Source organism: Rana temporaria, chromosome 7 (genome assembly GCF_905171775.1).
Source record: "Rana temporaria chromosome 7, aRanTem1.1, whole genome shotgun sequence".
In the NCBI taxonomy this organism is placed as follows: Eukaryota; Metazoa; Chordata; class Amphibia; order Anura; family Ranidae; genus Rana; species Rana temporaria.
The window spans coordinates 190,690,354-190,718,053 of record NC_053495.1 but is presented as its reverse complement, the minus strand read 5'-3'; the positions used below and the strand labels follow the sequence as shown (position 1 = coordinate 190,718,053).

Here is a 27,700-nt window from a genome sequence, read left to right as displayed (position 1 = left end):
GGAGATGCTGCCCGGCGCCCGGAGGAAGCAATGCCCGCAACCTAGATGGGGTAAGTGCAGGGCTGGTGACCGACCAGGGGTGTGTGTCTGTGACCCGACATGACCACTGCGCAGTGGCAGGTGGTTGTGTATTTTTTGGGGGGGGTGGCACAAATCCACCTGCCGTCACCTACCCCCTCAAAAAATACACGACCACCCGCCAATGCGCAGTGGTCATGTGATCGGAAGCTGGCCCCGCCGACTCCCAATCATTACCAGAGACCAGGAGTTATATGTGACTGCTCAGTCACTGTGCTGGGAGCGCACAGTAAGCACGCTCTCAGCACAGAAACCTTGGCCACCCAAGGACGTGTAGGCGTTAAAGCCCACCCTTTTTGCCACCACACATTTGGGTTACGTGGGCGGCAAAATGTTAATTGTTGGGATTACATACACTTTAATTAATGTTCTTTTCTAATACTCCTTTATTATAAAAGTATGTCTCATCTGGATTTTTACAGCCAAAGAGCAGAGCAATGTACAGTTGATGCACAAGCACTGTGTAGGCGTTACGGGGGAAAAAAAAAATAAATGAAAAAAAACCTCTGCAATCAGACGGCGGGGTGTGAGGTTATATGGTCTTGAAAGAAGATGAAATTTAGTGCATTTCCAATAAAGTGGAATTTTCTTTCATGAGGTCAAGCAACTGGCTTATATATAAAGTTTTTATCATTTTAATATTGGCGCCCTTTAATTAGAGCCTTATTTCTCAGGAAGTGGGAGAACTCATAAGGTGACTCTCTAACTTTTTTGGGCATTAGACACATTTAAAGGGAGGATGATGAAAAGAGATCCCAGCGTCTCATTTATTTTTAGTGAGCCAAGCAGAGAAGCTTCCCGTGGAAGTACAATAGGAACAATTTAATTGCAACGGCATAATTTATCTCCTCTCAACTTTCTCCCAGCTGACAGTACTTTTAATCAGGTCCATGAGCGCGAACAGGTGACCGCGTTGTCCATTGTTGCATGAATGAAGAATGTTTAACATAAAGTCATTTAAATGTACTTTTCTTCCTCTGGAGAAAGAACTCGTTTTTTTTTTTTTTCTGCTTCCTTCTCCAGTGAACCTGTCAGGTCCAAAGTACGGCTGAGCTGGCAGTACCAGTGAAGCATAGCGCATTGCAACGCCCGTGATTACCTGAAGTAATCTTCAGAACAAAGTTTTGCCAACTTAGAGCCCCTGAATTCCAGGAGCAGACTGAACTGAATACAGGGTTGGCAGTTAGACCCCCCTACACATATTGACGCTTTGCTCTGCTCTTGCCACTCAACAGTCCAATGCATAAGCTGCAGTTGGCAAATGGGTTGCCAGCAGTGGCATTGCTAGGGGGTGACTTCTGGGGCTATAGCCCCTAATCTGGGCCCATAGCCCAGAGTCTCTTACTGGGAACAGCAGTGCCATACATACCTCCCAACAAGCACGGATTCTGCGGGATTTTCCCGCACTGACTGCATATTCCCGCAGTCCCGCAAAAGGGTTACATTTCCCACACTGAGAGGATCCAAGCTCAACAACTGCAAGCAACCCCCCGGAGGAGGAGGAGGCGGGTGGAGCTGAATGGTAGCCGTACTATAGGAGGAGGCGGGCGGAGCTGAATAGGCAGTACTGTTGGTGGAGGAACCGTAGCGGCGCGTCGATGACTGCTGAGGGAGGAGACATTCCGTGCAAAGGTGAGAGGCATCCACCCCGCCCCCCGCTCAACAACTTCGATCCCCCCGCTCAACAACTGTCCCGCAGTGGACTTTTTATTTAAATGTTGGGAGGTATGCCATACTCTGACAGCAGTCCTGGTTCCTGCTCGCCACTGACTGACATTCCAGTGGTGGTTGGTTGCTAGGACTGCCCAGCGTCTAGGAACTAACCACGTGACTCCACCCCTGGCATTCAGCGGAGAGCGGAACTTTTCTGGATTACAGTCCTTTCCTGGGCTGGCTGCTGCCACACCTCCCTGGCTCACTGTCTCCTCAGTGGTTGGTTGCTATCAACCAACCACAGTTTATCTAACTCTGCTCCCTGCCAATGTGGAACCTTCTCATTTAGACCTGGTTGCTGCAAGTGCCCCGCCTCCTCCTTAACATGTTGTGAATTTAAAGAAGGTAAGACATTTTAGGAGGCTTATATTTAATGCTAGAGGAGGAGCAGCTCTGGGGACCCTGATGTAAAGGGGGCTCTCTGGGGACCCTGACATAAGGGGGGCTCTCTGGGGACCCTGATGTAATGAGGGGGGCTCTGGGGTCCCACCCAACTGTATGACTTTCTTTACTTCGCTTCTATGGGCTCTAGCCCCAGATATTTTGTAGACCTAGCACTGCCCCTGGTTGCCAGTATTGGAATGGTGGCTTGGTGCCAACTTAGGCAGAGATCAAAATCTAGAATATGGGCTGGATCCGATGCATTTCCAGTGAACCTATCAGGTCCTACATACAGTTAAGCTGGCAATACCAGTGATGCATAGTGCAATGAGACATCCGCAAGTATCCACGGTAATCTTCAGAATGAAGTTGTGCCAGCTTAGGGTCCCTGGATTTCAGGAGCAGCTTGAACAAGAGGCTGTGGCATCCAAGTTGGCAGTTAGACCCCCTCCACCCCTGAACGCTCTACCCTTGCCAATCAACAGTTCAATGCAAAAGGTGCAGTGAGCAAATGAGGTGCCAGTATTGAAATGGTGGCTTGGTGCCAACTTGGTGTGCCCCAGGGCTATTACCCTGGGGCACACGCACGTATATCAGGCTGCAAGAGCTGCCGGCTCTTTGGACTATATTGTCCTATGTTGCTGACTACTCAAACTGTGTTTGGATTCTCGATATGCAATTGCCTGTATATGACACAGTGTGAACCGCCCCAGCTCTATTTCTATACTCGGAATTTTTAGATTGGTCTTACTCTCTGCCGAATACTTAGCATATTTTCCCATTGATATCACTGGATTTCCATTGCAGGTGCAATTGATCCGTGCTATTGATGATCAACACTGTTTTGATACATTTGGAACTCCTATAAAACATCCTTTTGATATTCCTGTATACCCTTGTGGAATGCTTCAGACATTCTGGATGGATATATCCACCATGGTGTTCTAGACTATGAAATAATACCTGTACACTGTCAAAAATCCCTTTTGTCTCGTCCTGAGGAAGCCCAACGCCGAAACGCGTAGGCGACGTCAAAGGATTTTGTCCATATTCATTTATCAATTTATATGGTTTTATTTATTTCCAATATTGCTGTACAAATTTTCTACTCTGTAATAAATATATATTTTTTTATATATACTTCCGCCTTGCCTCAAAGTCCGACCATCAATTACTACTCTTAGCGATTGTTCTCCCCTTCTTCATTAAAGGGGTGTTCCATTAATTTTTTATGTTTATTAAAAGTCAGCAGCTACAAAAAGTGTAGCTGCTGGCTTTTAATAAACATACACTCACCTGCTCCACGTTCCAGCGACGCGCCGGCCGAGGCTCTGCTCCTTTTCCCCCCTCTCCGGCCGGCGTCTTCATTCCAAGTGTGGGCACCCGGCCCTGACAGCTTTCGGCTTCACGGCCGGGCACCCACTGCGCATGCGCGAGCGTCACTGCGCATGCGCGAGCGGCGCTGCGCCATCCGATTGGACAGGCGATCGCCTGGGACCTGTCACGTGTCCCAGGCGATCGCCTACAGGGAGGGGCTGCCAAAAGGCGTTCTGACTATTCACCTTAGCAGCCCCTCGGCGAAAGGAGGAAGTGGGACAGGAAGTCCCACTCTTCCTGATGCCCCCACTCCCCCCCCAAAAAAAATTACATGCCAAATGTGGCATGTAAGGGGGCGAGGAATGGATTAAGTGGAAGTTCCACTTTTGGGTGGAACTCCGCTGTAAGATTGTCTGAGTTGTCGTGTGCCTGGCTACCTGTACACCGCATGGGAAGAGAACCTGGGGCAAATAAGCCGGGCCCGATATAGGCACTACATAGGCAACCTCAGGACTGAACACACTGCAATATCTATCTATCTATTTATCTATCTATCTATCTATCTATCTATCTATCTATCTATCTATCTATCTATCTATCTATCTATCTATCTATCTATCTATCCATCGTGTTTCCCCGAAAATAAGACCGGGTCTTATACTAATTTTGGCTACAAATAACACACTAGGGCTTATTTTCAGGGGATGTCTTATTTATTTATGGTATGCACAAAAAACGTCCTCCCCCCGTCAGCTCAGGAGTCAGCATTGTTTTCGTTTTAATTGACTTCAATAGGGAAACCCGCTTTGATATGCGAGTAATTCTATAATCCCAAAAATAAACCTTAGTTAAAGACCTCTTAAAATCATGTAATCCATTATGTAAAAATATTATATAATGTGCAGTGTGTCTCCTTGTGTAATTTTATTGTGAAAAGGACCTTATTTACATCGCCGTGGGGCGTTCACGTGACCCAAAAGAGCTCTTCTTCCCTGCTCTGAATACTGCAGAGGGAGAGGCCACAATACCTGCTGACATCAGCCCACTCCGAGCGTTGCAGAGGGAGGAACTGCTGACATCAGCTGGGAGGAGAAGACAAGCGCTCCAGCAGGTCACGTGAGCGCCCCACGGCGCTGTAAATAAGGTATTTTACACAAAAAAAATACACAACGAGACACATTGCACATTATATAATCTTTTTACAGAACGGATCACATGATTTTACAAGGACTTTAACTAGGGCTTATTTTCAGGGTAAAGCTTATATTGCAGCCATCCCAGAAACTCACGCTAGGTCTTATTTTTGGGGTAGGGCTTATTTTCGGGGAAACAAGGTATTTATCTATCTATCTATCTATAATATTTGTGTGCATTTTAGATACAGAATCTTCCTGGGATGGAATTCTGGAGACATTTAAAGGACCTGAAACTTCTTTACCTGCACAACAATCGCATCGGAAATGTGAGCAATGTAGAATCCTTATCCACCTGTCCTGCACTCTTGGGTCTCACCCTCTATGACACGCCACTGAGCTTGCAGAAAAACTACCGCCATATTGTGGTCAACAGTATATGGTCACTAAAAGCCTTAGATCACTTTGTTATCTCCGATGAAGAAATTATCGAGGACTGGACCCTGCAAGGCAGATTCAAAGCACTAAGCCCGGAACTGCAACTGAACATGTTGCCTGCTCCCAGCAAGGTAATGCCTTGTCTCGTCTATTCTTCTTATAGATGTTTTTTTGTTACTTTTCTTATACAGTGGAAACTCGGATTACGAGCATAATTCGTTCCAGGAAAATGCTCGTAATCCAAAGTACTCGCATATCAAAGCGAGTTTCCCCATTGAAGTCAATTCAAATGAAAATAATTTGTTCCACAAGGTCCGAGGACACCTCGACTGACCTCGGCAATCCTCGTAAAGACTCCATTCCCGAGCCTTTCCGAGGTTTGCAGAGGTCAGCCGAGCTGTCCTCGGGCCTTTCCATGCATTTCCAAACGGCGCCGATTGGCTGCGATCGGCACCGTTCGGCTCCGCTTGGCTCCGGCACCCCCCCCCCATCTCAGGCCAAACGCGGTACTGCACACTGGTTTGGCCTGAATCCTGCTAGTTTTGCGAGACAACACTCGCAAACTGAGTTAGGATTTTTTAAAATACAGGGCTTGTATTGCGTAACGCTCGTTAACCGTGTTACTCGCAATCCGATGTTCCACTGTATATCACAACTGCTAAAATCAGCAGATCTTTCTTTTATAGTGAATGGGTCCAAGTAGCTTATATAATCTTTATCATGCAATAATGGTAATAAAAATGAATTATGGGATAAACTATTAGAGGAAATATAGGCGCCTAGATACAAATGAATGCACAACTGTTAGAGCTGAGATCTTCTAATGTTCATTCAAGTGTTTCTATAAAAAATACAGAACAAAGGATAATATCTCCAGCCTTGCAATTCTCTGTAGACTTAAAAATCCTACAGAAGAGATACAGTTGTGCTCATAAGTTTACATACCCTGGCAGAATTTATCATTTCTTGGTCATTTTTCTGAGAATATGAATTATAACACAAAAACGTTTCTTTCACTCAGGCCCTGTACACACGAGAGGATCCATCCGCTGAAAAATCTCAGCGGATCGGTTTCAGCGGATAGATCACCTGGTGTGTACGTTCCAGCGGATATTTATCCGCGGATATTTCCGATTTCCAGCAGATAAAAATTTGTAAGCATGCTAACAAATCTATCCGCTGGAATCGGCTCCAGCGGATTGATCCGGTGGTCTGTACAGACTCACCGGATCGATCCGTCCGAACCCGTCCCTCGCATGCGTCGTAATGATTCGACGCATGCGTGGAATTGCTTATATGACAGCGTCGCGCACGTCGCCACGTCATCATCGCGGCAACGGCGCGACACGTCACCGCGGTGTAAATTTGGCGCGGATTTCGATCCGATGATGAGTACACTCCATCGGATCAAAATCCTCAGAGGATTTATCCGCGGAAACGGTCCGGAGGACCGTATCCGCGGATAAATCCTATCGTGTGTACTAGGCCTCATTGTTAGGGCTCTTTCACACGTCCGCTCAGTTTTTTAGATCATTTTTTTTTTCATCAGTTGATCAGTTTTTTCATACGTTTTTCGTCCGTTTTCCGTCCGTTTACATCCGTTTCCGATCTGTTTTTCGTCCGTTTTTCGTCCGTTTTTCCATCAGTTTTTTCATCCGTTTTTTTTTTTTTGGGGGCTTTTTACATATTTTGATGAAAAACGGATGTTAGCGGATCGGATGGTAAACGGATCGTCCGCTAACGTCCGTTTTTCTGACGGAAGAAAAATAGGGTTTTCTTCCGTTCAAAAAAACAGAGCTTAACGGAGACGGATGTTAACGGACGTTAGCAGATGCTCATCCGCTAACGTACGCTATCCCATAGGAAAGCATTGCAGTCCGTTAACGGACGTCCAAAAAACGGACGAACGGAACAGACGTGTGAAAGAGCCCTTAGTGTTTGGCTGAAGCCATTTATTATCAATCAACTGTGGTTACTCTTTTTAAATCATAATGGCAATAGAAACTACCCAAATTACCCTGATCAAAAGTTTACATACCCTGGTGATTTTGGTCTGAGCGAGTGACCTCACAACTAAGTTTGGTCAGCCACGCTTGTGAATCACCTTAAAGCGGAGTTCCACCCTAAAGTGGAACTTCCACTCATCTGATTCCTCCCCCACTCCGGTGCCATAATTGGCACCTTTTGGGGGGGACAGGATACCTCCTCCGGCCGCCGGGCCAATAGGATTCCTGGCGCAGTAGGGTTCCCGGCGTGAAGCTGAAAGGCTACACTGCCGGGTTCCCTTACCCGCAATGGCGGCGGCAGCACCCGACAGCTCCAGGACTCCAGGACAGGTAAGGGTCCTATTATTAAAAGCCAGCAGCTATAGTATGTGTAGCTGCTGACTTTTATTATTTTTTTTGTTGGAACACCGCTTAGGCTGCATTCACACCTGAACGCAGCGTATTTTACTGCAATTTGCCGCGACAAATTTCGGCGTTTTGTCCCGCGATTTGCCGCGACAAAACTCTGCGTTTTTTAAGCCTAACATACGCCGGAGGGGTGATTACATTGTCGGCTATGCCGAACGCCGAAAGCCGTCTGAAAAAAGGGTCCGGGACTTGTTTTGAGCTTCAGGCGTACGGCGTTTCGGCGTTCGGCGTGGAGATGTGAACCATCTCCATAGCCGACAATGTTAAATCACCCCTCCAGCGTATTTCAGGCTGCAATAGCGTCGCGCTACAGGCGACAAAACGCCTAGGTGTGAATGGAGCCTTAAAGGATTCTAGATGAGCTGTATGGTTCAAAGGCTGCTCACTGGTGATGTCTCCGCATATGCAAACAGTAAGAAGCGGCTCCTCATATGTAAACAGTAAAAAGAGGCTCCATAGCATGATATCATTTTTACACAGTTTATTAAATAAACAAGAAAGCCCATATACACAGTGCTCACATGGATTAGGTGCCTTTAGTGAACCGCTCTATTATTTGCCTTAAGCTGCTGGGTTTTAGATGAGATTGTGTGTCCTTTCTCTGTGAAGCAGTTCAACTACCTCCTACACCGTCCTGTCCTCTCCCCTACCCGTGACGATACAAGGGAGATTTCATATCTTCCTCAGGGGGATCAGGTTCCCCCTGAGGAAGATACAAAATTTCCCTTGTATCGTCGGACGGGTTGCCCCTCTCAAACCAGGGGCAGCCCATCCATTGTGGGCACATGGGCGCCGCCTAACCTATCCACCACCTCCTTTCAGGGCGCATAATCTCCTATGGTGGGGTGTGTTTTTTGAAGCACCTGATTAGAGCCAGATGCTCTAATTAGCTTCAAAAAAGGGAGGACTCGGGGTACCTAAAACTCGATGTGCCCGGGTGCACACCCGTGCAATCTGATTCTGGTGCGGACCAAAAAAAAGGGTCCTGTGCCATTTCGGCGCGAAATGGATGCGATTTCAGCCATACAAATTGCATCACACAGACATAGAACCACCACTATTTTATTCTCCAGGGTGTCTGCTTTCAGAAAATATATTAAAAGTTTGGTGTTTTAAAAAAAACCTCTGGCCTAAAATAATGTTTTTAAACAGGTAAAAAAATAATAATAACTGTCTCTGGCAGCAAAAGGGTTAACACGCACAGGACACAGGTATATCCACCATTGTACACAAACTCTGTTACTGGTTTGAGTGCGGTAAAAAAAACCTGCCGGGTTATTTTCCCATGCTGTCTGGGTCCCAGGCGGCCCTCTTAAGAATCAGACGTTAAATGATACATTAGTAAGCTGGTTAAAGGTTATGAAATCCCCCGGGGACCCAGGCAATCAAATATATAGTCCTCTCCATGATCCTGGCTGGCTTTCCTTTAATGCATGTATACTATAGGCTGTCAGCTCTCTGCATTACTTTGTTTCTTAGAAACAAATAAAAATTGAGGCACTAAGAGCAATTTTTGTACAATTTTCCGTACGTCGTGTACAATATAACTCCATCCGTACGTTTTCTTTGATAAATGCAGCAAACTTACGTTTTCTGCGATGAGTTTTATCGGAACGGTTGTTTATCTTATATTCATAAAGTGCAATCTGTAAGAACATTCTGCTTTCCCTTCTTTTTCTTCCCCTAGTACAGAAAAACTTGTATCCAAACCAAATTTTGTGGTTGCAGTACAACCAGGGGAAAAGGGGAAGCTGCCCCGGGCCCAGTCATTATTGTGGGGCCCAAAACAGCTGCCCCTTGAGCCAGCACTGCCAGCAAATATTTGATGTTTGCCCAGGGTCCAATCAATATTAAAGCGGAGTTCCACCTAAAAATGGAACTTCCGCTTAATCCACTCCTTGCCCCCTTACATGCCACATTTGGCATGTCATTTTTTTTGGGGGGGGGAGTGGGGGCTTCAGGAAGAGTGGGACTTCCTGTCCCACTTCCTCCTTCCGCCGAGGGGCTTGTAAGGCGAATAGCTTAATCGCCTTATTGCAGCCCCTCCCTGTAGGCGAGCGCCTGTCCAATCAGACAGCGCCGCCCCGCTTGCGCATGCGCAGTGCCGCTCGCGCATGCGCAGTGCCGCTCGCGCATGCTCAGTGGGTGCCCAGCCGTGAAGCCGAAAGCTGTCACTGCCGGGTGCCCACACTAGGAATGAAGACGCCGGCCAGCGAGGGGGGGCGAGGATCGGAGCACCAGCCGGCGCGTCGCTGGAACCGTGGAGCAGGTAAGTGTCTTTTTATTAAAAGCCAGCAGCTACACTTTTTGTAGCTGCTGACTTTTAATAAACTTAAAAACAGGCTGGAACACCCCTTTAACCGCTTAAGGACCGCCTCCTGCACATATACGTCGGCAGAATGGCACGGACAGGCATATCAACGTACCTGTACGTCCCCTTTAAATGCCTGTCCGTGTTGGTCGCGCCGCCGCCGGCGGGCTCGCGACCCTGCTTCCATCACCCTTGAGTCGGACCGCACATCCCGCGGACTCGATCGCCGCTGGGATCCCCGCGATCATCTCACGGTGGTATAGAGCGGGGAGATGCTTGTGTAAACAAGTACCTCCCCGCTCTGACTAGTGACAATGACACGGATCTCGGCTCCGTGTAATATATAATATTTGGGGGTTCTAAATTTTCTAGAAATAAATACTGATTTTAACTTGTAACCCACAAGTGTCAGGCTTGGTCCAGAAGTGGTTAAAAACAAAACAAAAAAAATAAGTCTTTAAAATCACTTTAAAGCTGAATTACAGTAATTCAGCCACTTTGTAAAAAGTAAAAGCACAATCTCGTTAAGTGCAAAGAGGTCCACGACATCTCCTGAACTTATAATATTTATATCTGACAGGTTTGTGGCTCTGCTGTAGCACACACTGGGGGCATACCTCCCAACTTTCTGAGATGGGAATGAGGGACACCTATCAGCAAAAGTATGCAGGCATAGGACACACTCCTTTGCCACGCCCCCTTAAAGGAGAATTGTAAAAAAAACAAGATTGGTTAAACCCACAAGTGCTTTTTTTTTACCACTACTATTCCTTTATATTGGATTTTGGAATTTACAAATGCAGCAATTTAGAAATCCGATGAAACCTTTCATCGGATTTCTAAATTGCTGCATTTGTAAATTCCAAAATCCAATATAAAGGAAGGAAAACACTTTTTGATAGCTAAAAAGTGCATTTTATATACATCTATATAGATCAGATCAAAATGAGGGACAAATGAGGAACGAGGGACAGAGGGACATTGCTCCAAATCAGGGACAGTCCTTCGAAATCAGGGACTGTTGGGAGCTATGACTGGGGCTGTGAGAGGAGAGAGAGACACACATAAAAGCTATGCCCCTCCCCTCTGCTGCCCACTCAGAGAAGCCTTTGTACCTTCTGAATGAGTTTGCATAATACAAAGGCTTCTGTGATTGGGCAAGAGAGGGTGAAGGGCATAGCAGCTGCGCCGGCTCTAATGTTGAAGATGTTAAAACCTGAACCATCAGCGTTGGGCTCCTAGATATACAGCGATAGTCGTCTTCTGGGAGTGCAATTAAACTGTCAGATATAAATAATAGAAGATAAGCCCAGAAGATGTCAAGCACCACCTTGGACCCCAAAGTATAACTAAAGGCAAACCTTTTTTTTTCTTTAGTTTTGGATAGAATGCAGAGGTATTAGAACCCCTGTCAGGTTTGTATTGCTGTCTGTGCCCCTATTAAGGAGATTCACCCTCTCTATTGGTCCTGTTTATCATTATCATTGAAAGTGAAACAAAATCTCATATTTGGGTTGTCTCCAGAAAAGTAATAGAGGGAAAATCTTCCAATGGGGCCATTAGTTCTGGTGACCTGAGGGGGTCCAAAGGAATTTCCTTGATTTGCAGGGATTTCCTCTCACTTCCTGTTTGGCTATGGGACAGGAAGTTAAGGGAAATCTCCACAATGGGACACAAATGGCAAAAAAGAAATAAAAATAAAATCTGTAACCCTCCCTTACTCCATCCTAAGGCCCCTTTCACACTGGGGCATTTTCCGAGCGTTATTCAAGCTTTTGTTTGAGCGTTTTTCGAGCGTTATTCGAGCGTTATTCGAGCGAAGCCTCATCTGCAATCCCAATGTGCTGGGAAAGCACCGCTAAGACCCTAACGTTTTAAGGCGTTTTTGCAGTGCCTCAGTGTGAAAGGGTAAAGCCCTGTACACACGATCGGTCCATCCGCTGAAAACGGTCTGATGGACCGCTTTCATCGGTTAACCGATGAAGCTGACTGATGGTCCGTCGCGCCTACACACCATCGGTTAAAAAAACGATCGTGTCAGAACGCGGTGATGTAAAACACAACGACGTGCTGAAAAAAATGAAGTTCAATGCTTCCAAGCATGCGTCAACTTGATTCTGAGCATGCGTGGATTTTTAACCGATGGACGTGCCTACTAACGATCGTTTTTTTTCTATCGGTTAGGAATCCATCGGTTAAATTTAAAACAAGATTGCTTTTTTTTAACCTATGGATAAATAACCGATGGGGCCCACACACGATCGGTTTGGTCCGATGAAAACGGTCCATCGGACCGTTCTCATCGGTTTGACCGATCGTGTGTACGCGGCATAAGGCGTTTTTACAGCGCTTTCAATTCATTTCAATGGAGAGGGGAATTTTTGGAGCGTTTTTTTCAGCGCCCAAAAGCTCCTCCAAAGATGCTGCTTGTAGGACTCGGTGTGAAAGGGTCCATTGAGATGCATGAAGAGCATTTTATGAGCGTTTTAATAGCGCTATTTTTAACGCTAAGCCTAGGTTCACACTGCTGCGAATTCAAAATCTTGCGGCCGCGATTTTGCCGCGATTTCGGCCGCAATTTAATGTAAATCGCGGCCCGAAATCGCAAAAAGTAGTACAGGAACTACTTTTTTAAATCGCAGATGCGGCGTCGCACTGATTAGGACAGTGCCATTGCCGACAATTGCCGCCGATTTGAGATGCGATTTGACATGTCAAATCGCATCTCAAATGGTTCCAAATCGTACCCAGTGTGAACCAGGGCTAAAGAAAGTTTGTTGTCGGAAAAATTTGAGAACCAGCTCTCAAATTTATGTCGTCGGAAATTCCAACAGCCAATGTCCGATGGAGCCTACACACGGTCGGATTTTCCGACAACAAGCTCACATCGAACATTTGTTGTCGGAAATTCCGACCGTCTGACTTCACTATTTACAAAGGAGATGAATTCCTTTAAAAGCAACAGTAATGATTGGTAAGCAGAAATCATGTGACCTGGGCAGCCTAGGCTGGGAGCTGGGGAATAACAATTGTTATTGATGGCAAGAATTAGATACTTATTTACTCGAAATAATAATGTGATTTGGTAATGCCGACATATACTTTATTGATTCACGTGAAATGCGAGCCTTAATGAAGGGTCCAGGTTAAATAAGCGTGAATTTCCATCTCCTATGACCTTCTTGTGTTGTGTTGCAGGAGATCTCCGTGCAAAGCGAGACAAAAGACACCAGCAAAATCATTAAAAAAATCAATTGCGTTCTGGCCGCCTCTTCTCCGGTGCTAATTGTCCAGAAATGGATGCGAGGGTATTTAGCGCGGCGGAGGATGGGGTACGTAGAATGCTCTCCGAACGGTTTTATGTTTGTTTGGAGCGGGCCGAGAAAATAAGAAACACATTTCAGAAAGTGGTTTATGTTCCCATAAAGCATATGAGCCCTAGCGTCCCATGAACACACGGCCGTATAACAATAATGGCCTCCTATAAAGAGCCCGCAGATCCCCGAGCCCCGATCTTTTGGGGGAAATAAACTGTTAAGTAGTCAAATCTGGAGGGCATGAGCGCTACGGAAGGAATCGCTGCATCGGATCTGCGGGATGATAACTGCATAAGACATTGGAGAAAGAACTTTGTGTATATATACTGGGCTAGATTCAGGTACATTTGCTTAAAGTTACGTTGGCGCAGCGTATCGTATTTACGCTGCGCCGCCGTAAGTTAGAGAGGCAAGTGCTGTATTCACAAAGCACTTGCCTCCTAACTTACGGCGGCGTAGCCTAAGTGGGGCTGGCGTAAGTGTGCCTAATTCAAATGAGCATGAGGGGGGCGTGTTTTATTTAAAATAATGGTGACCCCGCGTATTTTACGTTTTTTACGAACGGCGCATGCACCGTTCGTGAAAGAATCCCAGTGCGCATGCTCTAAATTCCGCCGCAAATCGTCATTGCTTTCGACGTGAACGTAAATGACGTCCAGCCCTTTTCGCGAACGACTTACGCAAACGACGTAAAAAATAAAAAATTTGAAGCGGGAACGACGTCCATACTTAACATTGGCTGCGCCTCCTAATAGCAGGAGTAACCTTACGCCGAAAAAGCCTAACGTAAACGACGTAAAAAAATAGCGCCGGGCGTACGTACATTTGTGAATCGGCGTATCTAGGTCATTTGCATATTCTACGCTGAAAACGAGCGGCCAGCCTCAATATTGCACCCTAAGATACGACGGCGTAGGACAGTTGCGGCGCTCGCATCTTAGCCTAATTTAAGTGTATCTGGTTTCCAGAATACGCTTAAATTTACGACGGCGTAGATTCAGAGTTACGACGGCGTATCTACTGATACGCCCGGCGTAACTCTACGTGAATCTAGCCCACTGTGTGTGTATATATATATATATATATATATATATATATATATATATATACAGTGTCTCACAAAAGTGACTACACCTCTCACATTTTTGTAAATATTTTATTCTATCTTTTCATGTGACAACACTGAAGAAATGACACTTTGCTACAATGTTGTCCTGTCCCCTCAAAATAACTCAACACACAGTCATTAATCTCTAAACCGCTGGCAACAAAAGTGAGTACACCCCTAAGTGAAAATATCCAAATTGGGCCCAATTAGCTATTTTCCCTCCCCTGAGTCATGTGACTCGTTAGTGTTACAAGGTCTCAGGTGTGAATGGGTAGCAGGTGCGTTAAATTTGGAGTTATCGCTCTCACTCTCTCATACTGGTCACTGGAAGTTCAACATGGCACCTCGTGGCAAAGAACTCTTTGAGGATCTGAAAAAAAGAATTGCTGCTCTACATAAAGATAGCCTAGGCTATAAGAAGATTGCCAAGACCCTGAAACTGGCAATACCCAACCATACTCAGCCTCCTTATGTTTGTCATTCCATAGAAAACAATAATAATCCCTCTTAACGTCAAGTTTGAACATCATTCCTGAACATAGAGAGTGTGTCTGCTAAAGATCTATCTGATATGACCAATGGTTCTGACTCCAGGTCACATCTTGCTTCCCATTATACTCTATGGGCATTCCTTTCTATTTTTTTATCTGTCATTCCTTAGAAAACAGATGTAATCCCAAATAATCTCAATCTTACAATCTGCTACTGTACATGAGGAACACCTGTGGGAAAGGTGAAGTCGCTATGTCTCCAAGATCTGTGTGCAAATGAGTTTATATTTTTCTTCCCATTATACTCTATGGACATTCCCTTTTGTCATTCACCTTTTTATGGCATAAAAAAATAAATGATAATCCCACCTAATCTCAATATTAAACACGGCCAATGATATTTAAAAGTAGGTTTGCAAAAAATAAATTTGATGGGCCAGATTCAGATAGGAGATACGACGGCGTATCTCCTGATACGCTGTCGTATCTCTAAGGCCGGCCGGTCGTATCTATGCGACTGATTCATAGAATCAGGTTCCGCATAGATATGCCTAAAATCCGACAGGTGTAAGTGACTTACACCGTCGGATCTTAGGCTGCAATTCCAGGCCGGCCGCTAGGTTTAGCGCTTCCGTGTCTTTTACGCATCGGATATGCAAATGACCATTTACGCCGATTCAGAAAACGAACAACCGCACAGCGCTTTTTTTTACGACGTTTGCGTTCTGCTTTTTCCGGCGGAAAGTTACCCCTGCTATAGCAGGGGTAAGTGCGGCGTATCCTATGTTAAGTATGGCCGTCATTCCCGCGCCGAGTTTTGAATTTTTTACGTTGTTTGCGTAAGTCATTCGCGAATACGGCCGGACGTAATTTACGTTAACGTCGAAATCAATGACGTCCTTGCGACGCCATTTGGAGCAACGCACGCCGGTTAAATTTGCGTACGGGGCGGGGACGCGCCTGATTTAAATACTACACTCCCCCTAGCCGCGGAATTTGAATTCCGCCGGGGGAATTGCGATACGCCGCCGCAAGTTTTGAGGTAAGTGCTTTCTGAATACAGCACTTGCCTCAAAAAATTTGCGGAGGCGTAACGTAAATCAGATAGGTTACGCGGATCTAAAGATCCGCTAACCTATCTGAATCTAGCCCGATATGTCTAAAGACTCTGTCGCAAATTAATTTTACATTTTACCATTATTCTCTATGGGCATTCCACTTAGTACCATTATTCTCTATGGGCATTCCATCTCCCTGTTAAAGTCTATGGGCAATGGGCATTCCATTCTGTCATTCCTTTTAGTATGTCCCTAAGAAGAATATGACTTTTGACTGACAGCAACAAGTTCTGCTGATTGTATATGCCCCCTATAGAAAAAAAACAGAAGCAATTGCAGCAGCAGCAGAAATCTGACAGTTAAACAATCACTTACTCTATACATTTCTCCATGTGTTTGGGCAGTCTTCTATGGTGTAGTGGTTATCAAGCTGCACTTTGGTGCAACAGGTCACCGGTTCAAACCACCATGAGGCTGCTACCTGTATAGCAATTATTTTTTTATTTATTTTTCTTGTTAAAAAAAAATTGAAGTTATCCTATTTTAGAATGTTTAAAAATACCCCTTATTTTTAAATAAAGAATTCTTTAACCACTTCCCACCCGGCCACTGTACATTTACGGCCGGGCGGGCGCTCTCTCCTTCGGAGTGGACGTTCAGGAATGATGCACTCGTGTCACCCAGAGACGGCGCATCTCAGATCAGCAGGAGGGCTCTGTGATAGGCCCTCCTGATCACATGACGGCCGTGTCCAATCACAGCCATCATGTCATGTAAACACAGAGCCGGTTGCTAGGCGATAGGCTCTCCTCTCCTCACACAGAAGTTGTCGGAGAGGAGAGGAGAGGAGAGGAATCGCTGAAGTCCACCTGCTGATCAGTGAGTATGAGCTGTTTTTTTTACAGCTTTTTACTCACTGATCACCAGCCTAGTGTCACACACAATGTAAAATACATACAGAGGGGATCGAAAGTTTGGGCACCCCAGGTAAAAATTTGTATTAACCACTTAAGCCCCCGGACCTTTAGGCAGCTAAATGCCCATGCCAGGTTTTGCGATTCGGCACTGCGTCGCTTTAACAGACAATTGCGCGGTCGTGCGACGTGGCTCCCAAACAAAATTGGCGTCCATTTTTTCCCCACAAATAGAGCTTTCTTTTGGTGGTATTTGATCACCTCTGCGTTTTTTATTTTTTGCGCTATAAACAAAAATAGAGTGAAAATTTTGAAAAAAATGCAATATTTCTTACTTTTTGCTATAATAAATATCCCCCAAAAACATATATAAATTTTTTTTTTCCTCAGTTTAGGCCGATACGTATTCTTCTACCTATTTTTGGTAAAAAAAAAACGCAAAAAGGGTTTATCAATTGGTTTGCGCAAAATTTATAGCGTTTACAAAATAGGAGATAGTTTTATTATTTTTTTATTAATTTTTTTTTTTTTTTACTACTATTGGCGGCGATCAGCGATTTTTTTCGTGACTGCGACATTATGGCGGACACAATTTTGACACATTTTTGGGACCATTGTCATTTTCACAGCAAAAAATGCATTTAAATTGCATTGTTTATTGTGAAAATGACAGTTGCAGTTTGGGAGTTAACCACAGGGGGCGCTGTAGGAGTTAGGGTTCACCTAGTGTGTGTTTACAACTGTAGGGGGGTGTGGCTGTAGGAGTGACATCATCGATCGAGTCTCCCTTATAAAAAGGATCACTCGATCGATACGCCGCCACAGTGAAGTACGGGGAAGCCGTGTTTACATACGGCTCTCCCCGTTCTTCAGCTCCGGGGAGCGATCGTGACGGAGCAGCTATAAACGAATAGCCGTGCCGTCGTCCCAGATCGGTCCCCGAGGGAATCCGCCCGCCGCACGCAGCGGAGGGGGTCCCGATCGGACCCCCCACCCGCTAGAACGTGCCATTCTGTGGACGTAAATAGTCGTGCGGCTGGCGTTAAGGGGTTAATGTGCATAACGAAGCCAAGGAAAGATGGAAAAATCTCCAAAAGGCATCAAATTACAGATTAGACATTCTTATAATATGTCAAAAAAAGTTAGATTTTATTTCCATCATTTACACTTTCAAATTTACAGAAAACAAAAAAATGGCTTCTGCAAAAGTTTGGGCACCCTGCAGAATTTATAGCATGCACTGCCCCCTTGGCAAAGCTGAGACCTGCCAGTGTCATGGATTGTTCTCAATCATCGTCTGGGAAGACCAGGTGATGTCAATCTCAAAGGTTTTAAATGCCCAGACTCATCTGACCTTGCCCCAACAATCAGCACCATGGGTTCTTCTAAGCAGTTGTCTAGAAAACTGAAAGTGAAAATAGTTGACGCTTACAAAGCTGGAGAAGGCTATAAGGAGATAGCAAAGTGTTTTCAGATGTCACTATCCTCTGTTCGGAATGTAATTAAGAAATGGCAGTCATCAGGAACAGTGGAAGTTAAAGCAAGATCTGGAAGACCAAGAAAAATATCAGACAGAACAGCTCGCAGGATTGTGAGAAAAGCAATTCAAAACCCACGTTTGACGGCACGATCCCTCCAGAAAGATCTGGCAGACACTGGAGTTGTGGTACACTATTCCACTATAAAGAGATACTTGTACAAATATGGTCTTCATGGAAGAGTCATCAGAAGAAAACCTCTTCTACGTCCTCACCACAAAAATCAGCGTTTGAACTTTCCTAATAAACATACAGACATGCCTGATGCATTTTGGAAACAAGTTCTGTGGACCGATGAGGTTAAAATAGAACTTTTTGGCCGGAATGAGCAAAGGTACGTTTGGAGAAGAAAGGGCACAGAATTTAATGAAAAGAACCTCTGTCCAACTGTGAAGCATGGGGGTGGATCAATCATGCTTTGGAGTTGTATTGCAGCCAGTGGCACAGGGAACATTTCACGAGTAGAAGGAAAAATGGATTCAATAAAATTTCAGCACATTTTGGATGGTAACTTGATGCCATCTGTGAAAAAGCTAAAGTTAAAGAGAGGATGGCTTCTACAAATGGATAATGATCCTAAACACGCCTCAAAATCCACGGGGGATTACATCAAGAGACGTAAACTGAAGGTTTTGCCATGGCCTTCACAATCTCCTGACCTCAACATAATTGAAAATCTATGGATAGACCTTAAAAGAGCAGTGTGTGACAGACAGCCCAGAAATCTCAAAGAACTGGAAGACTTGTGTAAGGAAGAATGGGCAAAGATACCTCAAACAAGAATTGAAAGACTCTTGGCTGGCTACAAAAAGCGTTTACAAGCTGTGATACTTGCCAAAGGGGGCAGTACAAGATATTAACTCTGCAGGGTGCCCAAACTTTTGCAGACGCCATTTTTTTGTTTTCTGTAATTTTGAAAGTGTAAATGATGGAAATAAAATCATAGGGCCAGATTCACAAAGGAGATACGACGGAGTATCTCAGATACTCCATCGTATCTCTCAGAGTATCTATGCGACTGATTCATAGAATCAGTTACGCATAGATAGCCAGAAGATCCGACAGGTGTAATGGACTTACACTGTCGGATCTTAGGATGCAATACCGCGGCCGCCGCTGGGGGGAGTTTGCGTCGTAAACCAGCGTCGGGTATGCAAATTAGGAGTTACGGCGATCCACAAAGATTTTTCCCGTCGTTACGTTGTCGCAAGTGTTAGATTTCCGTTGCAAAGATAGGGCACCTTTAATATGGTGAAAAAGTACTCCACCATGTTAAAGTATGCCCGTCTTTCCCGCGTCGCTTTTGAATTGTTTTTACATTTTTTCTTTTTCCCGGCGTAAGTGCTTTGTCGACGTCGCGATTCACAAAACGTCGGCGCGTTGTAATTTCGCGCAAAGCACGTTGGGAAATTTGCGACGGGAGCATGCGCAGCACGTCCGGCGCGGGAGCGCGCCTAATTTAAATGGTACCCGCCCCATTTGAATTGGACCGCCTTGCGCCGGACGTGTTTACGATACACCGCCGCAAATTTCCAGGTAAGTGCTTTGTGGATCGGGCACTTAGACTGAAAACTTGCGGCGGTGTAACGTAAACGGTTTACGTTACGCTGCGCCGCGGGTATGTGAATCTGGCCCTAACTTTTTTTGACATATTATAAGAATGTCTAATCTGTAATTTGATGCCTTTTGGAGATGTTTCCATCTTTCCTTGGCTTCGTTATGCACATTAATACAAATTTTTACCTGGGGTGCCCAAACTTTCGATCCCCACTGTATATATTGCATTTTCAACAATGAAACAAATTACTTTTTTTAAATTACATAAATAATTTTATTATTTAAAATACCAAGTTAAAACTCCTGCAAATGCCTATAGTGTGCATGGACACGAAGGCTAACATGGAGGAGAGTTTCGAGTAAAAAAAAAAAAAGCTCAAATGCTTAAAAAAAGCATTTTTTTGGAGCTGCAGTGAGCATTAACCCTTCATTTTTCAAGGTTTAACCACATAAGGACCGCCTCCTGCACATATACGTCGGCAGAATGGCACGGCTGGGCACATGTACGTACAGGTACGTCCTGTACTAGTACCCAGCCGTGGGTCGCGGGCGCACACGGACCCGATCGCCGCTGGAGTCCCGCGATCGGTCCCCAGAGCTGAAGAACGGGGAGAGCTGTGTGTAAACACGGCTTCCCCGTTCTTCACTGTGGCGGCGTCATCGATCGTGTGATCCCTTTTATAGGGGGACACAATCAATGACGTCACACCTACAGCCACACCCCCCTACAGTTGTAAACACACTTCAGGTCACACATAACCCCATCAGCGCCCCCTAGTGGTTAACTCCCAAACTGCAATTGTCATTTTCACAGTAAACAATGCATTTTAAATGCATTTTTTGCTGTGAAAATGACAATGGTCCCAAAAATGTGTCAAAATTGTCCGAAGTGTTCGCCATAATGTCGCAGTCATGAAAAAAATCGCTGATCGCCGCCATTAGTAGTAAAAAAAAATAATTAATAAAAATGCAATAAAAATATCCCCTATTTTGTAAACGCTATAAATTTTGCGCAAAACAACCGATAAACGCTTATTGCGATTTTTTTTAACCAAAAATAGGTAGAAGAATACGTATCGGCCTAAACTGAGGACATTTTTTTTAATATATATTTTTGGGGGATATTTATTATAGCAAAAAGTTTAAAATATTGAATTTTTTTTAAAATTGTCGCTCTATTTTTGTTTATAGCGCAAAAAATAAAAACCGCAGAGGTGATCAAATACCACCAAAAGAAAGCTCTATTTGTGGGAAAAAAAGGACGCCAATTTTGTTTGGGAGCCACGTCGCACGACCGCGCAATTGTCAGTTAAAGCGAAGCAGTGCCGAATCGCAAAAAGGGGCAAGGTCCTTTAGCTGCATTTTGGTCCGGGTCTTAAGTGGTTAAAAAAACTAAAGTAGCTAAATGAAACAAAATTGACACAAATATTTATTATATTACCTTTTAAAAAAAAAAAAATAGAAAGAAAAGTCAGAACTGGTGACAGGGCCTCTTTAAATGCAGAACGAAAAAAAAGTTCCCTATTCTTCAGCGAGCACTTTTCACCTCTGCAGTGTTTTGCCGCTTTGCTGCTGTTGTTTAGCTGACAGCCTGGGCCTGCCTTGTAGTGTCAGCTGAGCCCATGATCTGGATAATACTCCAGCGTCTTCCTCTGGGAGCCGCCTGTCTGAGTGAAGAGTAAGTAGCAGAAGGCGCGGTGGAGGAGCTGGGAGAGAGAGAGAGAGGAAGGCAGCCGAGACATAGCTCAAAGCTAAATAGAGCGCTGGGAGTTCGGGAGGAGTGATAGGGGTATAAAAAAGAAAAATGAAGTATCCATATACAAAATAAAATAAGGTAGAGAAAATCCAATCTGCGCTATGGCTGCCATCGGAGCTTTTCTTTATGGATGTGGAGGGTCACAGTGTGGCTCTTCATCCCCCATCCATTACCCGGGGCTTAGAATATTTGCACAGTATACTAAAAATAATATGTCGCGTGTGTATTTGTAGTCTTATTTTTCAGCCGGGGAAGCGGAGGACAAAATTGCATTCCCAGCGGAGGAGAAGTCAGGAGGAGGACAGGAAGAGACTTCTTGTGAAATCCAGATTGATAGATAACATTTCCGACCTCCCCAACAGCAGAAGAATGGCCGCCGTTAAGCAGGTAGGGCACCCAGGAGACGGGACTTCCCGTGTCCCCGACACTTTATTTGTATCAGTGTAATGAGATAGGAAAAGACACGTGTGCATTGCTGACCTGCTTTGGAAATGTTTGCTGCCTCATCTTAGGCCTCGTACACACGGCCGACGAACTCGACGTGCCAAACACATCGAGTTCCTCGGCCAGTTCAGCCCTGAAGCCGCCGAGGAGCTCGGCGGGACGAGAGCTCCCATAGAACAACGAGGAAATAGAGAACGTGTTCTCTATTTCCTCGCCGAGGTCCTCGTCGGCTTCCTCGGCCGAAAGTGTACACACGGCCGGGTTTCTCGGCAGAATTCAGCCAGAAACTTGGTCGGAAGCTGAATTCTGCCGAGGAAACTGGTCGTGTGTACGGGGCCTTAGGCTTCAATGCTGCCTGAGCAGCCAATTTGGAGAAAGCATGCAGCCAGTGAAGTCAAAATTCCTGATCTTATACTTGCTCCTGCTCAGTGACGTGTTGCAATAATGCTTGCATTGCCTCAACAAACAGCAAGTGTGTTTTCTTGATCTTTAAGAAAACCAACAATGGTGGCTTCCTTCTACTTAGACTTAAGAAAACCAACAATGGCGCTCTCCTACTTAGGGTCAAGAAAACCAACAATGGTGCTCTCCTTCTACCAACAATGGTGGCTTCCTTCTAGTTAGACTTAAGAAAACCAAAATAGTGGCTTACTTCTACTTAGACTTAAGAAAACCAGCAATGGTGGTTTCCTTCTACTTAGACTTAAGAAAAGCAGAAATAGTGGCTTATGTCTACTTAAACTTAAGGAAGCCAACAATGGTGGCTTTCTTAGACTTAAGAAAAGCAGCAATGGTGTCTTACGTCTACTTAAACTTAAGAAAACCAACAACGGTGGCTTCCTTCTACTTAGACTTAAGAAAACCAACAATGGTGGCTTCTTTCTTCTTAGACGTAAGAAAACCAACAATAGTGGCTTCCTTCTACTTATACAGTACTTAAGAAAACCAACAATGGTGGCTTTCTTCTACTTAGAAGTGGTTGTATTCTATGCCTGAAGGTAAAAAACCTTCTGTGTGCAGCAGCCCCCCTAATACTTACCTGACCCCCCGCTCGATCCAGTGATGTCCATGAAAGCCTTGCTTCTCTGGGGACTCACACTCCTGATTGGATTTTGGCAGCAGTGGGAGCTATTGGCTCCCATCACAGCCAGTGAGCCAATCAGGAGACAGAGGGGGTGGGGCTGAGCTGCGGCTCTGTGTGAATGAACACAGAGCCGCGGCTCAGGAGGTCATCTGCTTGGGTGCCCCCAGAACAAGCTGCTTGTTGTGGGGGCACCCGGCAGGGGGGAGGAACCAGGAACGCCCCCGTGGGACCTGAGAAGAGGAGGATCCGAGCTGCTCTGTACAAAACCACTACACAGAGCAGGTAAGTACTGAATAACATGTTTGTTATTTTTAAAAGAAAAAAAAAACAAGGCTTTCACCACTTGCTTACTGGACACATAAACCCCCCATCGTGCCCAGGCGAAAAACGAAAAAAAAAAAAAAATTCGAACATGCTGCATTTTTTAACAACGTTTTAAACGTTGTCGTTTTTCGGGTTGAAAAAAATGATCGTGTGTGGGCTAAAACGACGTTAAAAACTCGCGCATGGTCAGAAGCAAGTTATGAGATGGAAGCGCTCGTTCTGGTAAAACTAGCACTCGTAATGGAGTAAGCACATTCATCACGCTGTAACAGACAGAAAAGCGCAAATCGTCTTTTACTAACACGGAATCAGCTAAAGCAGCCCCAAGGGTGGCGCCATCCGCATGGAACTTCCCCTTTATAGTGCCGTCGTACGTGTTGTACGTCACCGTGCTTTGCTAGAGCATTTTTTTTTTCACGATCGTGTGTAGGCAAGGCCGTTTTAATGATGAAGTTGGAAAAAACTTAGTTTTTTATAGAGGCTGATAAATTTCTTTTTTTACAAGCCCAAAAATGATCGTGTGTATGCGGCATGAGACTGGGATGCCATTAAAGTTCATGTGCATGTAAAGCAGTGCTTCTCAATTATTTTCTGTCATGCCCCCCCCTAGGAAGAAGAAAACATTTCGCGCCCCCCGCGCGACTGTAAATAGTATCATTTGTCTATAAAATTGTTATAAGTACACCTCTGCATAACACTGTATCCACATGTCCCCCCACACAGTATTGCCCTTCTTCACATATCCCCCCACACACAGTATTGCCCTTCTGCACATATCCCCCCACACAGTATTGCCCTTCTTCACATATCCCCCCCACACAGTATTGCCCCATCACATATCCCCCCCACACAGTATTGCCCCATCACATATCCCCCCACACAGTATTGCCCCCTTTACATGACCCCATCACATACCCCCCCCACAAAGTATTGCCCCCTTTACATGACCCCCATCACATATCCTGCACACAGTTTCCCCCATCACATAACCCCCCTTTTCCCCCCACAGCACAGCCCCCACTCCTCGTCCTTAGCATTTCCATATATTTTTCCTCCCTTCCTCCCTCTCCACTCCTACCTGTAACTTTTCAGCGCGGAGAGCAGGAGGCGGGACATTCGTCAAGTGAAGCCGCAGCAGCACTGGGCGGGGCGGGGCGACTTTTGGGCGAACTGGTGATTGGCTGCTAGGACCGCCCCCTAGCAGCCAATCACCTGCCGTCCAACATGACAGGCTGCTACCTCTCTGGTCCCGTCCCCCAGTTCAAAAATGTCCCGCCTCCCGCCGTCCGCTCCTCTAACTAGCGGAGGAGGCTGGGGACAGAAGCGAATACTAAATGGCGCGATCGCCTCGGTCCGGAACGAGCCCCCCTTTATGGAGCCTCGGGCCCCCCCTGGGGGGCGCGTCCCACTATTTGAGAAGCACTAATGTAAAGTCAGGCGTCCCAATACTTTTTTTTACCTGTACGTCCCTTACATGACAGGCTGCTACCTCGCTGGTCCCGTCCCCCAGTTCAAAAATGTCCCGCCTCCCGCCGTCCGCTCCTCTAACTAGCGGAGGAGGCTGGGGACAGAAGCGGATACTAAATGGCGCGATCGCCGCGGTCCGGAACGAGCCCCCCTTTATGGAGCCTCGGGCCCCCCCTGGGGGGCGCGTCCCACTATTTGAGAAGCACTAATGTAAAGTCAGGCGTCCCAATACTTTTTTTTACCTGTACGTCCCTTACATGACAGGCTGCTACCTCGCTGGTCCCGTCCCCCAGTTCAAAAATGTCCCGCCTCCCGCCGTCCGCTCCTCTAACTAGCGGAGGAGGCTGGGGACAGAAGCGGATACTAAATGACGTGATCGCCGCGGTCCGGAACGAGCCCCCCTTTATGGAGCCTCACTATTTGAGAAGCACTGATGTAAAGTCAGGCGTCCCAATACTTAGATCACCAAGTGGAGAGTTTTTTTTTTTGCTCAATAAAAGTGGAGTTACTCTTTAGATAGAAAACGTATGTACTAACTTTTTTTCCAGAGTTAATCATTGTTTTGCAATATATTCATTACCAAAAATGAAATGTAGGTAAATAATCTGTAAACGCAGACAGTTTTGGCCGATGTGTTGCTTTCAGCATCCATGGAAGTTTGTTCGCTCTTCTGCCCTTGGTACCGCCATGGACATTAGACTCTGTGACATTGCTGGGTGGAAGGACGTTGCTTCATGAGGCCTTTTTTTCTCTCATAAACATTTAACAGCCCGTGAGACAAGTAAACAGCACTCCGGATACAACGCCAGTGAAGCGTATTACGGTTGATTTGTGGAAGATACAGCGGGACGTACGACAGGTGAGCCGCAATACTTGCTTGTGTGTTTTATCTTCATCCTAAAAAAAAACGACTTTCCATAGAGCTTCACCCAGCCCTGCCTCCATTCTTAAATATTAAAGTGTATGAAAACCCAATCACTAAAATATCATGTAAGCTTTAACACGTTAATGTCATTTCAAAAGCCATTTTCAATGTTTTACCACTTAAGGACCAGGCCTATTTTTTAATCTTGTTTTTTCTTTGCTAGAAAATTACTTAGAATTCCCAAACATTATGGCCCAAAGGGCTTACGACGGCGCAGCGCCATGTACGCCGTCGTAAGTCCTAATCTGGGCCGTCGTATCTATGCGACTGATTCTTAGAATCAGTTACGCATAGATATCCATTCCATCCGACAGGCGTAAGGCTCTTACACCATCGGATCTTAACTGCAATTTTTTTTTTTGCCCGCTAGGTGGCGCTTCCGTCGTTTTCCTCGTCGAGTATGCAAATTAGCTGGATACGCGAATTCCCGAATGTACGCGCGGCTGACGCAGTAAAGTTACGACGTTTACGTTAGGTTTTTCCGGCGTAAAGTTGCCCCTGCTATATGAGGGGCAACCAATGTTAAATATGGCCGTCGTTCACACGTGGAAATTTATACATTTACGTTGTTTGCGCAAGTCGTCCGTGAATGGGGCTGGACGCCATTTACGTTCACGTCGAAACCAATGACGTTCTTGCGACATCATTTGGAGCAATGCACCCTGGGATATTTTACAGACGGCGCATGCGCAGTACGTTTGGCGCGGGAACGAGCTTAATTTAAATGCTACACGCCCCCTACCCGCTTATTTTGAATTAGGCGGGCTTGCGTCGTGTGATTTACGCTACGCCGCCGCAACTTTACAGGCAAGTTCTTTGTGAATAAAGCACTTGCCTAAAAAACTTGCGGCGGCGTAACATAAATGAGATACGTTATGCCCGCCCTAAGTTACGCTATTCTACGAGAATCTGGGCCATAATTTTTCTTACACTCTAGAAAATAAAATGGTTGTTGTTGTAATACTTTTTGTCACACCGTATTTGCACAGCGGTCTTACAAGTGTACTGTTTTTGGGAAAATATTACCACTTTTTTGATTTAAAAAATAAGACAACAGTAAAGTTAGCTCAATTTATGTTCATATTGTGAAAGATGATGTTACGCCGAGTAAATTGTTACCCAGCAGTCTACAATGATGGGCACAGTAAGGCTGCATTGATGGGCACAGTGAGGCTGCATTTATGGGCACAGTAAATCTGCGATGATGGGCACAGTGAGGCTGCATTGATGGGCACAGTGAGGCTGTGTTGATGGGCACAGTAATGCCACATACACACGATCGGTTCATTCCGATGAAAACGGACCGATGGATTTTTTCATCAGATGAAGTTGACTTTTATCAGTCTTGCCTACACACCATCAGTTAAAAATCTGATCGTGTCCAACGCAGTGACGTAAAACACAACGACGTGCAGAGAAAAACGAAGTTCAATGCTTCCGAGCATGCGTCGACTTGATTCTGAGCATGCGTGGATTTTTGACCGATGGATTTCCCCACAGACGATCGGTTTTTTAACCATCAGAAATTTTTAAAACGGGTTCTATTTTTTTTCACCGGTGGGAAAAAAACTGATGGGGCCCACACACGATTGGTTCGTCAAATACAAGTTAAATACAATTTCCTCTAGTAACTACTACAAGACTGTTGCCATAGGAGACAGCGGTCCTATCTACATAGCTCTCAACTGTCCCTGATTTAGAGCAATGCCCCTCTGTCCCTCATTCCTCCTCATTTGTCTCTTATTTTGGTTTGATCTATTTAGTTTGTATATAAAATGCACTTTTTTTTTTTTTTTTTTTCACCCTTTCTTGTAAGTAGATCGTTCCCATGGGTATATCACGCAACGAATCCAGAGGCTAAAAGGGGGGGAGTCTCTATCTTAATTTCAAAAAACACCCCATGGTCATTTACAGAATCGTTGGTGGACCCAG

General features: G+C 45.3%; 1 protein-coding gene across 1 annotated transcript in view; it reads left to right on the top strand.

Moving 5' to 3' along the window:
- LRRIQ3 (leucine rich repeats and IQ motif containing 3) overlaps positions 1 to 27,700 on the top strand; it is a 56,773-nt gene that overhangs the window by 7,077 nt on the left and 21,996 nt on the right. Inside the window, exons 3-6 of the mRNA XM_040360698.1 lie at positions 4,868 to 5,191; positions 12,984 to 13,117; positions 21,758 to 21,911; positions 25,613 to 25,702. Of these exons, the coding sequence (XP_040216632.1) occupies positions 4,868 to 5,191; positions 12,984 to 13,117; positions 21,758 to 21,911; positions 25,613 to 25,702 (702 nt within the window). The remainder of the gene's footprint in view (positions 1 to 4,867; positions 5,192 to 12,983; positions 13,118 to 21,757; positions 21,912 to 25,612; positions 25,703 to 27,700) is intronic.